Below are 15,770 nucleotides of genomic sequence, written 5' to 3' on the forward strand. Positions count from 1 at the left end.
GGCAGGTGGGGCCCCCAGCGCTGCCTGAAACCTCTCAGGGTCCATTAAGCGCCTGGGGCGGAACCATCTAGTTGGCTCAACAACCCCACGGTGGGGGGTGGCAAAACGGAAGACCAGCCGCAGGAGATGATGGTCGGTCCATGACAGGGGCATAACAATTGGGGAGCCCCCACCAAGATCATCTAACCACCGACCAGATAAGAAAACCAAGTCAAGGGTGTGGCCTCCCTCATGGGTTAGTCCATGAATTACCTGCGTCAGGTCCATGGCCGTCATGGAAGCCATGAACTCCCGAGCTAACTCAGATACTCCTCCCAGGGATGGTAGATTGAAGTCTCCCAAAACCATTAGTTTAGGAAACTCAATCACCAGCCCTGAGAGGATATCGAGAAGCTCAGGCAGGGCTGCTGCTATGCGACTAGGCAAAAGGTACGCAAGCAGCAAGCCCAACTGCGCCCTAGGACCAAACCTCAATAAGAGAGATTCACACCCGACTATCTGAGGAACGGTGGCCTCCTGCGGACATAAGGTCTCCCTCATAACTACAGCCACTCCCCCACCCCTACCCTGAGTCCGAGGCCGGTGTAGCACCCGGAAGCCTGGTGGGCAGAGATCCACCAGGGGGATACCACCCTCTGGGCCCAACCAGGTTTCCGTAATGCAAGCCAGGTCCGCTTGCTCACCCTCGACTAAATCCCGGACGAGGGGAGCCTTATTAACAACGGACCTGGCATTTAGGTACACCAGTCGGAACTCAGGTGGCTGCACATCCCCGCTCCCAGAGTAAGTAAGAGTTTCATTTGGTGAGTTTGTGCTGTCAGATCTGTCATTGCCAAAATTGTATCAAATATGAGTTTATAGTCAGGTGGTGGAATATATTCTTCCATTTCTTTACTATTTTACAGATAGGACTTTAGTGGAGGTTATTTTAATAAAAGTCAATAAACGTCCACCTCCACTATTCCTAAAAGTTCTTTTCAGTGCCAGGTGTTTCCAATTTTTATCTTTAAAGATAATATCAAAGACAAATCTGTTAGAGCCAAATCAAAGAGTAAAAAAAGGTTTACTTGCTATACCAGATTTTGTCACAAGATGTCCTTAATAGCATGTACAATCCTTTTGCAGACTAATTTAATATAAGTCTTTTATCCAATTAGTTCATTTTTAGTAGTAAATAAGGTAGTAGGTCCCCATAAAAATAAGCAATAAAAACATTTTAGTGGGCCAAAAATTTCAGAGGTACAAATAAGGTTGCTTAGTTATTTAGCTTAGTCATTTGATTTCTTTTGAGGCTTTAACGTTGTAAATCTCCAAGTAAGCAGTCGCTGATCTTTCAAGGGGGAAAATTTTTTTCAAGAAAGTCCCACAGGAAAGTAATTAGGGAAGTAAGAAGGGTAAGGTATCACCCAGATCTTCCAGATTGCTTCATTGTGCTTGGTAGTAATTTTGGCTTTCGGCAGGGAACGGCTTAGTGATTGGCCATATTAATGGCCAATCTCTTCTTCGGGCCACAGGAGTAACTCCAGATCAAACAGAGGGCTGCCACCCTTCTGCGATTGCAGAGAGAGCCTCCTCATGGTGGTCGCCCCTCCAGGGTGAATTTTAACCCTTTGCAGAGTCCTCCAAGGGAGAAACACCAGACGGCAGGGGAAAAGCTTCTCCCAGAATATTTGCCAGCGCCGTGCGTGCAAACCGGAACCCTATTATCTTTGGTTTCTGTGGTTTGCTCTAGCAAAATCAGTCTTTTTGGAGACATTTTACAACTCACTTCGAGGACACAACTTCGCCATTTCTGATTCTATTGTTTTCTAGCAGTGTGTTGCCCATATTTATAGTTTGGTGTATAAAAAGTGGGAATTTTGGTTTGCTATTTTTTGCTCTTATGTTTTTGCCCATATTTGGCTTGCATGATCAAAAAACCTATCAAATGATAACCCCAGTTGAGAAAATTTAGTGGTGAGACACAGAATCCTTTTCACTAAACAGTTCTTTTTAGATATGAAAAAAATGCAATTAGCTAATGAATATATAATTAGATGACATAGAGTTATCCCCATATACTGTATATTTTAGCATGTATGTTTAAGGTGCTAGGGTTCCATATTTGGCTGTCAAAGAACTGTAATGTTGATAAATAAAGGAGTTCGGGGAAGTTGTGAAAGGTTACAGATTATTCATTATTGTAAGCTTTGTGATATTGCTGAGTCATTTTTTAAAACACCACAAGCAACATTCATTTCTTTCTAATCAATTCCTGTGTATTTTCAGGGTGGTCGTGGTAATGATGGTAGTCCCGGCGCAGCTGGCCAACCTGTAAGTATATCCCTTCTTTCTCTAGTATTCCCCTTTTCTGATTTTCCCATACTTAAATTCTTGACTGAAATACAAATTATAGTCGTTGGATTCCCAAAAGTTCCTTTTGAAACTTTATATTTGTTATTTTATATAAGGTAAAGGTAAAGGTTCCCCCGCACATGCATGCTAGTCGATTCCGACACTAGGGGCTGGTGCTCATCTCTGTTTCAAAGCCGAAGAGCCAGCGCTTGTCTGAAGACATCTCTGTGGTCATGTGGCTGGCATGACTAGACACCAAAGGCGCATGGAACGCTGTTACCTTCCCACTGTAGTCCCTATTTTTCTACTTGCATTTTTACGTGCTTTCGAACTGCTAGGTTGGCAGAAGCTGGGATGAGTAACAGGCGCTCCCTCTGTTACACGGCACTCGGGATTCGACCCACCAAACTGCCGACCTTCTGATCGACAAGCTCATAACAATAACCCAAGCCAAGGTGAATTGGGCTGAGAAAGAGTGACTGGCCCAAAGTTACCCAGCTGGCTTTCATGTCTAAGGCAGAACAAGAACTCACAGTCACCTGATTTCTAACCTGGTACCTTAACTGGCTCTCAAATAATATTTAAAATAAAATAATGTTTTAAAATATTATTCTTCCCACCTTTCCATTAAAAAGGTCAAGGCGGCAAACTCTTGAGACCTGGACAATAGAAATTTTTTTTATATAATAGATAAATAGATTTATAACACACTAAAATGTGCAAATAAAGGAGAGAAAATGTCAGAGGTGAAGTTTTCAACTTAGAAAATCCAATGCTTTTGAAAAAAGAACCCTATGATAAATTAGCAGATAATTAGATTTGGATGGAAGTTCAAGAACTTTGTCATTGGTCACCTTATCTTGGAGGCTCCACAAGTCACCCTAAGAACAATGTCATGTAACTAGAGATACATTTTCCCACACACAGAGTCCCATGTGTTATATATGTCTGTTTTACAACACAATTTTATATTGGTTGTCTCAATTACAAGAGCCTTTTTTCCCTTGTTTGAATATGATGTAATACAAAACAACATTTGATTTTCTTTACAGAAATCACTGATTTTTTTTATCAAGTAATCATATCTCTCTTCTTTTTTCTTCAGGGTCCACCAGGCCCTCCTGGACCTTCAGGATTTCCTGGTACTCCAGGTTTTAAGGTATTTACTACTGCTTGTATAAAAAGAGATTGAACTGACGCTCTGAAAAAAGACGTTTCATATATTAGCCTGTGTTTTGTGTATGTGTGTGTGTGTGTGTGTGTGTGTGTATGTATATATAAAAAAGAGGAACAAACAGCCACCAGCCTGATGATGACGAATGGGATTCCGTCGAAACATTGCACCTACACCTTTAGTTCTACGCGGGGGAAAACCCGAATAACCAAAGATCCATATATATATATATATACATATATATATATATATATATACATACATACACACACACACACACACACACACACACACACATATATATGCATTTCTAACTCATTAGTTTTCATCAGTCAGCCATACCCTTCTGAGATTCGAACCTGGCTGACTGATGAAAACTAATGAGTTAGAAATGCATTTCAGTCTCCCTTAATTCTTTGTTAGTAATTTACACAAATATATGAACTGTCCGGTGTGACTACAGCCTGTTCGATGGCCTTCAAGCTAGGCTAAAAACAGGAAATAAAAGATATATATATTCCTTTGAAAGGAGGGAAGGAAGCCGCTGTTACTGTGGAATATTAATGTGCACTGTTGATGCTGATACCCCCTTAATTCTTTCTGGCCTCTGCTATTCTACCCTCCTCTAGATACCATTCTATGCACAGTGCACCAGCAAGAATATTTGAGATTTCATTGGGATAATGCTTCTTCTAAAGAATATTCATTAGCACATTGCCAATTCCTCCCTCCCACAATGGATAATCTACTACCATCATCACCCCAATAAAGTTGCCCAGTTCTGACATATTGTTCATTTGATTGGTCTAACGTTCTCTGCTTCTCAGGGTGAAACAGGTCCCGCTGGTCCTGCAGGCTCTAGTGGACCTCCTGGACCAAAAGGAGATGCCGGTCCTCCTGGTCAATCTGGGGGTGCTGGCCCTCCTGTAAGTATATGTTCTTTATAAAATGATGTCTAATTAGATTTTAGTAAAGTGTATTTTAATAACATCATGGTATTTCAAAAATACATGACCTAATAAAAGCTATTATCTTTTGTCAACAGGGTCCTGGAGGACGTGATGGAAATCCTGGTGCCAAAGGTCCTCCAGTAAGTGTCCCAGGCAGAGTGGTATATGCCACTGCATTTTCCTAAGCCATGTGCGTGTTGGCTCAAATCATTCAATGGTATCTTTCTGAGCACATGTTGGTTTTATCCAGGGTGCTGCTGGAATTCCTGGTGCTCCTGGTCTAGGTGGAGCTCGTGGTCCTCCTGGTCCTTCTGGTGCTAATGGAATCCCTGGACAAAGAGGTCCATCTGTAAGTCATCAGCATGCTATTTTTTATTTCATGATTACATGGAAAACAAATTCAGTTATACACAAAACGTGCAATGTCTTTTGACAGAAGGACGTGATTTGGGTAGAGTGAAATAATTTTTTTCATCTTTTTCAATATGTGGAGATTGTCAACCTTTTCTTCCTGTTATGTTATTCTGAGAATCTAAAACAAGGGATAACCAGAAGGTCCAAATATTAGACAGTAAGAACATATTTTAAGAGAATGACATGCCGAGTAAGAATTTATAACATTTATAGCTGATCTTGGAGAGGAGGAGCAATATATATGTCTGCTCGTTTATATATTGAAGCAATAAACATGCAAGTGCGGACCAGGTATTGACCCTAAAACACCTCAATTTAATAAATAAGATGACTTAGATCCAGAGATGGCCTTCAAGTAACTGTGCCCAGTTGTGTATCTCCCTCCCTGTATCATTCAAAAGGGTTTCTATGTCTTAGGTTTCCTCCTATGTGGAGTTTTCTGCTTCTAACCTTCTCCTATCAGGAGAAATATTCCAGAGTAGCATGGAGTAAAGGAATAAAATCAGAACAAGGATATAGAGAGGGAGTAGGATACTATCCAGACTTCCGCAAACTAGCTACACACTTCATAACCTGAATCTAGCAAAAGAGTTTCTATTTCTTTTGCTAGCTAAAAATAATATAGGATGGCCTGCTATATTGGCAATGTAGAACAACAACCAAAGAACGTTGTATGAGTTTTTTAATCTTTAGATTATAAATACACTTTGCTGTTACAGACTGTATATTCATTCTAATATCTGTCTCAAAACATCTTACATATTTGTACGCCTAGCCTATCATCTTCATCCCCATACTGATATCCTCAATGCTCAGTGACATCTCACTGTGAGAAATCTATCGGTGCTTGCAGAAGAATTCACAGAGTAGCAGTACTGATGCATTTTCTCACTGTGCACACAATTCTTTGAATCCAATTCCAAATAAACTCTTGTCTTTGATTGTAAGCAAGGTTCTAATCTACTACCAAGGTCTGTGCTTGATGAGACTGAACAAATCAGATTTGACAAGATAATTCATCAGTCTTGTGTTCTTTTTAGGGCGAACCTGGTAAAAATGGTGCAAAAGGAGAACCAGGAGCAAGAGGTGAACGGGTAGGTGTTGGTTTATATAGCTATAGAATATCTGGGTGGGACTGCCCTGCCCTTTTTTTTTTTTAACTAAAATAGAATAAACCTCAATTTGGAAAAACTGCGTTGTTCTGGTAAAAGTTTATCTGAAATGTCAATTGACTGTTTGGTGCATTTTGTTGCAAGGGTGAAAATGGCACCCCTGGTAGTGCTGGTCCTCCCGGAGAAGAAGGCAAGGCAGGAGCACCTGGTCAACCTGGCACTAACGGCATACCTGGAGCTGCAGGAGAAAGGGCAAGTATTCTACCCACTTGGTTTTAGACAGGAACACAAGGCAACTCATGAGGGTCAACACTCCTTTCCCAGATACATTTGAGTCTAAAACAAATCAAAGCAGTGAGGCTATGCACCATTTGTGTGCATCAGTTGTGGCTAAATTGCTAATGGAATCAATGGGATTAATTCAGAGGAATCGGAATTAAAAGCAGGATGATTATTGTCCCCCCGAAAAAAGGCAATGAGATTGTTAAGGCTAATAGAGAAAACTCTCTTCGTTATCATTATTTTTTTTCTTCTGCTACACTCTAGAAGCAAAATTTCAGCTTGTTAACAAGGGTATAATCTTCAGTTATTCTAGCCATTAGATCCCAGAATAATCATCCATAAGAACACAAATCAAAATAGGCATTGCCTTCTCAACTTTGTTAGCTTTGGAAATTCCTCGTGAGTTTTTTTTCTTCATTTTGGACTCCAAAATAAAAAATACCCATGTTTGTATTTTTCAGGGTTCCCCAGGATTCCGCGGTCCTGCTGGTGCTAATGGACCTCCAGGTGAAAAGGTGAAGAATATCAAAAAAAACTTAAGAGTTTTTGGTTTCCAAACAAATTGACTACTTTTTGCTCAGATCAGAGTATGATTTGTTTCCCTCTTTCCTTCACGCCCTTATATGAACGTTTTGTCCAATGTCATTTAAGGGGGCACCTGGTGAGCGAGGTGGTCCAGGAAGTACCGGTCCGAGAGGAGCTCCTGGAGAACCAGGACGGGATGGCAGCCCTGGCCTTCCAGGAATGAGAGTAAGTAGAAATCTCCTGGGTGTAGAATACAACGAGACATTATTTGGAAAGATGCTATGAGAACAAAAGACCAACACACTCCCTTATTAATGATCAGATACCATATTTCCAGATTGTAAATACTCGTTTACATTTAATGGAAACATCTCGAAAGCAGTTCTGAGATACAGCTATATCTAAAAGATACTTGGCTTTCTTCATAGATAATAGTTCACTGTTCCCTTAAGAATGCAACTCTAGAAAGTTTGAGGTACAGCTCTCAGAGAATTTGAGAGGCTGGGAAGGAAAGCGAAACAGCATTAAATATATGACCAGGCCATAGTCTTGTGAAATGGTTTTAATTTGAATTAAATGTCAGTGCGTAGTCAGTTGGTTTAATTAATAGCTCATTCGTTACTTCTAGTAACAAAGGTTCCCATATATCTCTAAAAGGCAAAATCTTTAGCCCAGGGTAAATTGTGAAACCCTGCTATATAGATTTTTTGAAGCTTGTAAAGAACTGTACCTCACTGCGTTAATGTAGTGAGAAAATGGTTGTACCACTTCTTTCTTTTTGCTGTTCTAGAAAGAAAAAAATTCTCCCTGCTGAGAAAATCTAATGTCAGGAAGAACATATATATTATAACCTAGCTTGGTCACTTCTGTACTAGATGTCCAGATTTATTTAATAATGTATTTATTTATTTATTTATTTATTTATTTATTTATTTAACTTGCTTAGCTTTTTTCCCCATAAACCTAAGTTGGCTAGAAATAGTCAGGAAAGCTTTTTTTCTTCCATCATTGTGAACTTGATTCTTGGGGGAAAAAACCTTATCTAAATAAAGTTTCTATTAATATTATAGTAAGGAAATAACTGTAATATTCCTGACTTACAGTAACTATTTATATCCCTATCTTATACTATTAGCATTAGATATTTCTGAGCTGCAACCCAAGGAAGTTTTTTTTTCTTCTTCTGTGACTTAGTAAAACCTTCCCTATATAAAGAATAAATTAAAAAAACAAGTAAACAGGGTATTCCCTCAGGTAAATCTTTAAATCAGTGAGTGTAGGATAACTCTCTTAGGAAATAAACTATACTGGTCAAGTGTATAGAATCCTCCTCCCCTAAAGAATTGATAAATAGACTTTTAGGATCAAGAGCCATGGTGCGAAATGATGTTTCATTATTATTTGGTTGAGGTTTTGTCTGTAACTTAACTTTTTGTGAACTGAAGAATCATAAGCTTCTTTGGCCACTTGGTTAACTTTCATGACAATTGCAGCAACCAATTGTTTACACCATCCAGTAAAAGTAATTTGACCTTCATTTCAAATTACTATATTCTTAATAAAAGGCAAAGCTACTGTACATCAGGTCAAATTCAGTGATGATATGGACACAGCTAGGTAGCCAATTTAGAAATGGTTTCCTGTTTCCTTCTTCCAAGATATTTTTTCTCTTCCCAGTCTAGTCTATAGCGATAGCATTTAGACCTATATACCACTTCACAGTGCTTTACACCCCTCTCTAAGCAGTATACAGAGTCATCATATTGCCCCCAACAATCTGGGTCCTCATTTTACTGACCTCAGAAGAAAGGAAGGCAGGCTGAGTCAACCTTGAGCCAGTGAGAACTGAACTGCTGGCAATCAGCAGAATTAGCCTGTAGTATTGCATTCTAACCTCTGCACCACCACAGCTCATTGTAGTCCTCAGATTCTGTGGTAATCTCCCATACATGTATGAACCAAGGCCAAACTTGCTTAGCTTTTTCCCCATAAACTTAAGTCAGCCAGAAATTGACAGGAAAGTTTTTTTCTTCCATCATTGTGAACTTGATGCTTGAAAAACAAACTTATCTAAATAAAGTTTTTATTAATATTACAGTAAAGAAATAACTGTAATATTCCTGACTTACAGTAACTATCTTATTTATATCCCTAACTTATAGTATTAGCACCAGATATTTCTGAGCTGTATGGATGCCTCTCTTGATTTCTCTAATTAAAGTATCTGAAACAACTTCTCCCAACCAGTTCTATATATTCCCATTTTGTATTTTTAATTCCTAGTCACATAATAAAGTAGGGTTAGAAAAGCTATTGATTTTAACATGCATTTATTACATAATAATTATTATTTTGTTATTATTTTCTTACTTAGGGCTTAACAGGAAGTCCAGGTGGTCCAGGAGTAGATGGAAAACCAGGCCCTTCTGTACGTCACTATATTCTGTTGTTTTTATCTAATCCAACTTTTGTTACTGTGCCTTGCCTTGATGTCACTTTATGAGCACAAATTGAGTTGCTTACTTCATGTCTTGGGGAATTATTAACAAGCATTTCATTGACCATTTTATTTAATGGCTCTGAAAGCCTTTTTACATAATCCCTGTATTAACGTCCAATATTGCCAAAAGTGCATTAATTTCTGCTTCTGAAAAAAATCAATTATATTTGAAGTGACCAAATACGATAGCATCCATGCATCCATCCATCCATTTATTTGTTGTTGTTTTTTTTGATATGCCGCACATTGGTAAAAAGGTCAATATAAAAACTTATTAAAATTAATAAATCTTATATAAGAACTAAAAACCAAAGGGATGGATGGCAGGGGAGAAGGATTTTATCTTTTACCCCGTCAACCATCTCCAATGAAAAGTCTCTGCATCAGGGCATCAAACCTGCTGGCAAATCCATGTTTTAAAGCCCTTCTGGAAGGTCAGAAAGGTGGAGGCAGATCTGATCTCCAGCAGCAGAATGTTTTACAGAAGGGGTGTCAAACTGCCAGCCCGAGGGCCAGATGTGTCACATGGAAGCCGCACCTACCCCAGCTACTGCAAGGGGGAAAAAGTTGTGATACATCGGGACATGTCATGTGAGGCGACGAGTTTGACACCCCTGTTCTACAGGGAAGGGGTCACAGTGGAAAAGTCTGTTCTCTTTGACCCCACAAGGACTGAAATTCCTTCTCCGACCAAGTCTGTATCAATCTCCTTCTGCTACACTGAATGGGACGGGGTCAATTCCATTGTTTAAACATGTTTGTGAATATTTAATCTCAGTGATAGTCCAGTTTTTTCTTATATTTCTTCCTCTCTTCACCTCTATGACTTTCAGGGATCACCAGGAGAATCAGGCCGGAGTGGTCCCCCAGGCCCAGCAGGTCCACGAGGTCAACCAGGTGTGATGGGCTTCCCTGGTCCAAAAGGCAATGAGGTTAGTATAACCTCATTGTTATCCAGAACACCCTTGGATCCAGGATGACATTGTTTCATTTCTCTTTGAGATGTCCACTCTTTGTTTATCCAAAGTAACAAGGAAATAAGCTCTGAAGAGTGTATTATTCATTGAAATGAAACTAATAAGAAAATATCCAAACATATTACTATCAGCATGTTAAACTGAAGCTGCCTTTCAACTCTATAATTTTTGATGTATAATAATTGGTAAGATATTAAACTGCAATCTTTTGTATCTTTAGGGTGCACCAGGTAAAAATGGAGAAAGAGGATCTTCTGGACCACCTGGTGGACCGGTCAGTAAATAATTTATTTTACTCTTTCACATTTATACACCCACATATACAATTCTGTTGACCTTGTAAGCTAATCACTATTCCATTATTTAACAGGGACTACCTGGAAAGGATGGTGAATCAGGAGCACAGGGACCCCCGGGGCCTGCTGTAAGTAATAGAAACATAAAAGTCAATACTAACTTACTATATCTTACATTAACAAACTATATTACTAAAGAGTAATGGATGCAAGCAATGAATAAGACAATTTTTCATTAACTTATTATTCATCATATTGTTTACAGTGATGGGAAGAATTACATGAGCCCATTCTTTGATCACAGAACCTATTATTGGAAAGCAATACTTTTCAAAGTACTGGGTTAGCCTAAGTCCTTGAAAATTAGATAGAGTGGAATGGAGCACCGACTATTGCAACTCTACCATATCACATTAATTTTTGTTTCCTTTATTATGGTTTAATTAATATTGAATTGACTGACATTGTCTCTTTAGGGCCTTTGAAAGTTTCATATCCAGGAACAGAAAGTTATTACTGCTCAGCACAAATGGGCTAAGGAAGGGGTTGTTGGTGGGATGGAAAACCATGAATGATGTTCTTCTTTTCCCAGGGAGGTCCTGGAGAAAGAGGAGAGCAAGGAGCAACCGGTCCACCTGGATATCAGGTATGCTGATATTCTTCAATGTTTGTTTTCTAAATAATGCATTCAAACCGAAATCAAGAAATTAGTGAAGAAAAGTAGAAGTTTAAGGTTGGCTGATTTCGTCCAACCAAATTATTTCATGTTTTATTATTTGTTTATTTAATGTGTATGGTGGTTCACAATAAAAAGTGGTAACACTGAATGCTATAATCACAACAATGACATAAATGATGTTAACGGCTTGACTACTATGTACTATTTCAAATTTTAATAAAAATTCAAGTATAATAAATCTCTATTTCTGATATTTTTAAATGCAATCCTTAAAACAGAGAGGAATATGTATTAAACAATAATTATATTTCCCTAGGGTCTACCTGGTCCTTCAGGAGCTCCTGGAGAGAGTGGAAAACCAGGAGATCCAGTAAGTTGTCCTTTCATCTCTCCCAAATATGAGTAAAAAGGGTATGTAATGCAACTTAATGTGGAGAGCAATATAAATTGCTTCTCTCTCTCTCTCTCTCTCTCTCTCTCTCTCTCTCTCTCTCTCTCTCTCTCTCTCTCTCTCTCTCTCTCTCTCTCTCCCTTTCTTCTCCTTCTTCAGAAGTGTCTATTATTTTAGCTAAACTCAGTGGAACATATGATACATTGGAAGATCCATGTTGGGTCATTGACACCTCAAGTGGAATTATTTGGCTGCAGCTTGAATATTAATGAAGATGTCACCCATGAAAACATATAGATAACAATCAAATTGCTTTTGCTTCCCAACAGGGCCCAAAAGGTGAAAATGGAGTTCCAGGACTTCCAGGAGGAAAGGTAAATTTGGTACTAATCTGGTCACATAAAAAATGTGAAAACAAAGAACTCAAAACAAAACTAAATGGTTTTATTTCTGTTAGGGTGAAAATGGCATCCCAGGTGAACGAGGTACACCAGGACCTGCAGGTCCCCCTGGAGCTAGAGGTGGTCCTGGCCCTGCTGGCCCTGAAGGTGGAAAAGTAAGTTGAAATTATAGCACTTTGTATATATCCTAAATTATGCTCCAGGTACTTTTTTCCCAGGTGTCTTAATAACTGATTTGGAAAATATGATTTTAGGGCCCTGGTGGTCCAGTTGGTCCTCCCGGTGGTATGGGGCCTCCAGGATTGCAAGGAATGCCAGGAGAGAGAGGAACTTCTGGAAATCCTGGACCCAAGGGAGAAAAGGTATGTTCTTTTGTATTTCCCTTAATAGCCAGATAATACCATCCAAAATTATGAAGAGCAGCTAAACTAGGACTTGCTATCAAGCATTAGGAAGCTTAATTAAGTTGATCTAAACTTTTGAGATCGACATCACTTATTTATAAAACCCGATGCCGGGCAATATGTATAAGTACTATACTAGATCTCCAGGTTGCATAAAGCCCATCTTCTGTATGTTGAGAAGAGTAACTCCAACTGAAGTTACTGAATTTAGGGAAGAATGCTTTGAATAGGGCTAGTGAATAATTAGGTTCACCTACTGCAGAAGTATAAGTTGTTAATACTTTAGTCTTTGTCCACTGAGTCAATGTCCTGCTTCATGTCTCCCTGCTGATTATATTTATTTAATACTCTTTATTATATAATTTTAAATAAAGACTTAAACATTGCTTTTTTGGGTTTGGGAAAAGCTTATCAACATAATTGCATGGTACAACAGCTTGCTGTTGGTTAGCTTATTCACAATGTATCTGCTCTTTTCTTTCATTTGGATAGGGAGAGCCTGGAAGCAGAGGAGGAGATGGTACACCTGGTAAAGATGGATTACGAGTAAGTAGTACCTGCCATATCATGGATAATTTGTTTGCTTTGACTAATTTACAACAGAACCAAATTGTTTCCAGCAGAGCATATAGCTTTTTTAAGGTTTAGAATTTAATATGATAGCCTGGATATTTTAGGCATGCCAAGAGCTTCTAATCCTGAAGAGAAGTTTAGGAAATGTAATTGATTGATTGGTTGCATCTATTTCCAGATTATGTATAGCAATTCCTTCCTTATCTAACCAAGATTAAGGGAGAGGCCCAACAAAATCCTTATCCCTAGAGATACTTGAGTCTGAAAATTCAGTTTTGGCCTCAACTCTTGCTGAACTTAGCCTTCCAAAAAGGCACATGTATTTTATAGTCATTTTCAGGAGCTCTTCTCTTAAAAGGTACAATTTTGTACATATTTTAATAAATATTTTTCTACAGCAATAGGAATAAAATTAAAAATAATCTAGTTGACCTAACTTTCCCCAAATCTACCAAGATTCTTTGAAGAGGCAGATAGGTTTATGAATTCTCCAGGACTATTACTCGGTTGAGAGTAGTTTCTTGATGAGAATACAGGGAACAGAATGAAAAAAAGTAGAATAAGCCTATAGGTGAGCATATAGAAAATGGATGGACTGAATTACAGTGATGATGGATGTAACATTGAAAGAACTGAAAGACCAGGTTAGGGGCGTATTTTCATAGGGAAAATCTAGCTATGTGATTGCTAAGAACATCAAACTGACTGCACATATTCAGTCAACAACCAATCAATCATATACAAGTAATTCTAAGGTTCTTTTAAAGTTTAGCTTTTCCTCATCTTTCAAAGAGCTAGAATTAGAGTTCCTGAAACATATGTGTGTATTGGGGGGGGGAGGAAATACAGAAATATTTGCTAACCGAAACAGATTTTGTTGTTATTTCAATGAATTTATGCAATGGCAAATTGATTGACACAGGTTAAAGAATCTGGTATAATAAATAACTTGACAAGTCCCAAGCATATAGTTCAACATCATGAGGCTCTATATCTGGTTCATTTTAAAATTCTTACGAATATTCTCTCTGCCTATGCAACTTCAGCATAAGAGGAGACAGATTGGATTAGGAAGGCAAAACTGAAATGAGCGAAAATTTTCAATGCAGGAAAGAGTATTTTGAATGCTTTTGCATTTCAGTACTTGTTGATTGATCAGCCTATGCTTCCACTGATTCTTACTTTGAACATTGTAGGGGCCTGTAGGATCCATTGGACCACCTGGTCCATCTGGCCAAACTGGTGATAAGGTATACATTTCACTCATATTTTAATGTAAATTAAATTCACTTTGAAGAAAAAGATTCTGAAATAAAAGCTTTCTTTCTTTCTTTCTTTCTTTCTTTCTTTCTTTCTTTCTTTCTTTCTTTCTTTCTTTCTTTCTTTCTTTCTTTCTTTCTTTCTTTCTTTCTTCCTTTCCTAGGGAGAACCTGGACCTGCTGGACCCCATGGCCCAACAGGTCCCCGTGGTGGACCGGTAAGAAAATCTTTCAAATACACAATCTAATTATGTTTGTAGGTGTTTTGCCCTTTTCCTAAAATTTTCATACAAAGGTTTTTTTTTATTTGAATACATTAATCTTAATTGGTCTGCAGTATTCTGAAAGGTTATATTGCTTTCATGATAAGACTAATGTGTTCGAATACTCTTGTTCTTTTCAACCTATCTAGAAATTATATTTACATTTAAAGCGTTAATACACTTCCTATTATAGATAATTTAAAGCAAATATCTATAATTAAGAATATTTATTCATATCTCAAAAGAGGCATCTTCAATTAACAGCATAACATTTTTCATAACTAATATTAATTCAAAAACAAGAATTTCAAGCTTTTACTCTCCTTCTTCCTAAGATTGTTTGACCTCCTCAAGGGATGATACACTGTCACTGTTCCATTAAAATCATCAAAGAGGAAATGGACAAGTAAATACATAAAAAAAATAAGATAGGAAGTGAAAAGGGAAGTCATCAACATGTGAATTAGGAGCAGGGAAAGAATACAAGCATCTGGCTTATATCCTAAGGTAGCGGCCTCCAGCCTTTCTGGGATGGTTACACACACACACACACACACACACACACACACACACACCACAGACTCATCCACCACTTCCACAGCCCAGTTCCAAATGGCTTGCTGCTCTTAGTTGCCAATTTTGCTTTCACAAGAATTAGAAAACTCAAATGCAGCTTTCATTGGATTAGTAGAGGCTCACAGACCTGATGCTGCCTGCAAAGCCCAATGGTGCAATGCATCTCTGCACTAGAATGGAGGTTGCAGCCATCAGATTGAGATGGCTCCCTGAAGCACTCTGGAGGGAATTAGCAGTTCTTTACAAAGTCCTTGTATTCAAACGTGCAGGAATCTCCCGCTCCACCTGAAAAATTCACACAAGAGCAAAGTGCTTTGAATAACTTTATGGTAAAGTTTCTGGTGGACAAGTCAAAAAGAAGTATGTTAGAAATACATATTATCATAAGCAAAGGAAGATAGCTGAGTGAGGCAAAGAATTGTGCTAGCAGAGTGAAATTACTTTCCTTGTAGGGTTAGTTATGCTTCTTCGATATTCCTTTGTCACCTGCAGGGTGATCGTGGAGAACAAGGGCCACCGGGTCCTGCTGGCTTCCCTGGAGCTCCTGTAAGTATGAAGATATTTTAGCATAAAGGGTGGGAAAGATTTGTCCTACAGGTTTGAGATGAGAGGAGGTAAAGTAAATAAATAGCAGAGCAACCCATAGCAAATATCAACCAG

General features: G+C 38.5%; 1 protein-coding gene across 2 annotated transcripts in view; it reads left to right on the forward strand.

The window, feature by feature from the left end:
* Positions 1-15,770, forward strand: part of COL3A1 (collagen type III alpha 1 chain) — an 82,474-nt gene that overhangs the window by 51,517 nt on the left and 15,187 nt on the right. For both annotated transcript variants that reach the window (XM_083350491.1, XM_083350492.1), the window contains 22 exons: positions 2,269-2,313; positions 3,440-3,493; positions 4,336-4,434; positions 4,554-4,598; positions 4,709-4,807; positions 5,913-5,966; positions 6,129-6,236; positions 6,728-6,781; positions 6,918-7,016; positions 9,166-9,219; positions 10,125-10,223; positions 10,489-10,542; positions 10,639-10,692; positions 11,157-11,210; positions 11,560-11,613; positions 11,964-12,008; positions 12,092-12,190; positions 12,290-12,397; positions 12,932-12,985; positions 14,209-14,262; positions 14,436-14,489; positions 15,603-15,656. In XM_083350491.1, the coding sequence (XP_083206617.1) occupies positions 2,269-2,313; positions 3,440-3,493; positions 4,336-4,434; positions 4,554-4,598; positions 4,709-4,807; positions 5,913-5,966; positions 6,129-6,236; positions 6,728-6,781; positions 6,918-7,016; positions 9,166-9,219; positions 10,125-10,223; positions 10,489-10,542; positions 10,639-10,692; positions 11,157-11,210; positions 11,560-11,613; positions 11,964-12,008; positions 12,092-12,190; positions 12,290-12,397; positions 12,932-12,985; positions 14,209-14,262; positions 14,436-14,489; positions 15,603-15,656 (1,494 nt within the window). The remainder of the gene's footprint in view (positions 1-2,268; positions 2,314-3,439; positions 3,494-4,335; positions 4,435-4,553; positions 4,599-4,708; positions 4,808-5,912; positions 5,967-6,128; positions 6,237-6,727; positions 6,782-6,917; positions 7,017-9,165; positions 9,220-10,124; positions 10,224-10,488; positions 10,543-10,638; positions 10,693-11,156; positions 11,211-11,559; positions 11,614-11,963; positions 12,009-12,091; positions 12,191-12,289; positions 12,398-12,931; positions 12,986-14,208; positions 14,263-14,435; positions 14,490-15,602; positions 15,657-15,770) is intronic.

Source organism: Vipera ursinii, assembly GCF_947247035.1.
Source record: "Vipera ursinii genome assembly, chromosome: 1".
Taxonomy (NCBI): Eukaryota; Metazoa; Chordata; class Lepidosauria; order Squamata; family Viperidae; genus Vipera; species Vipera ursinii.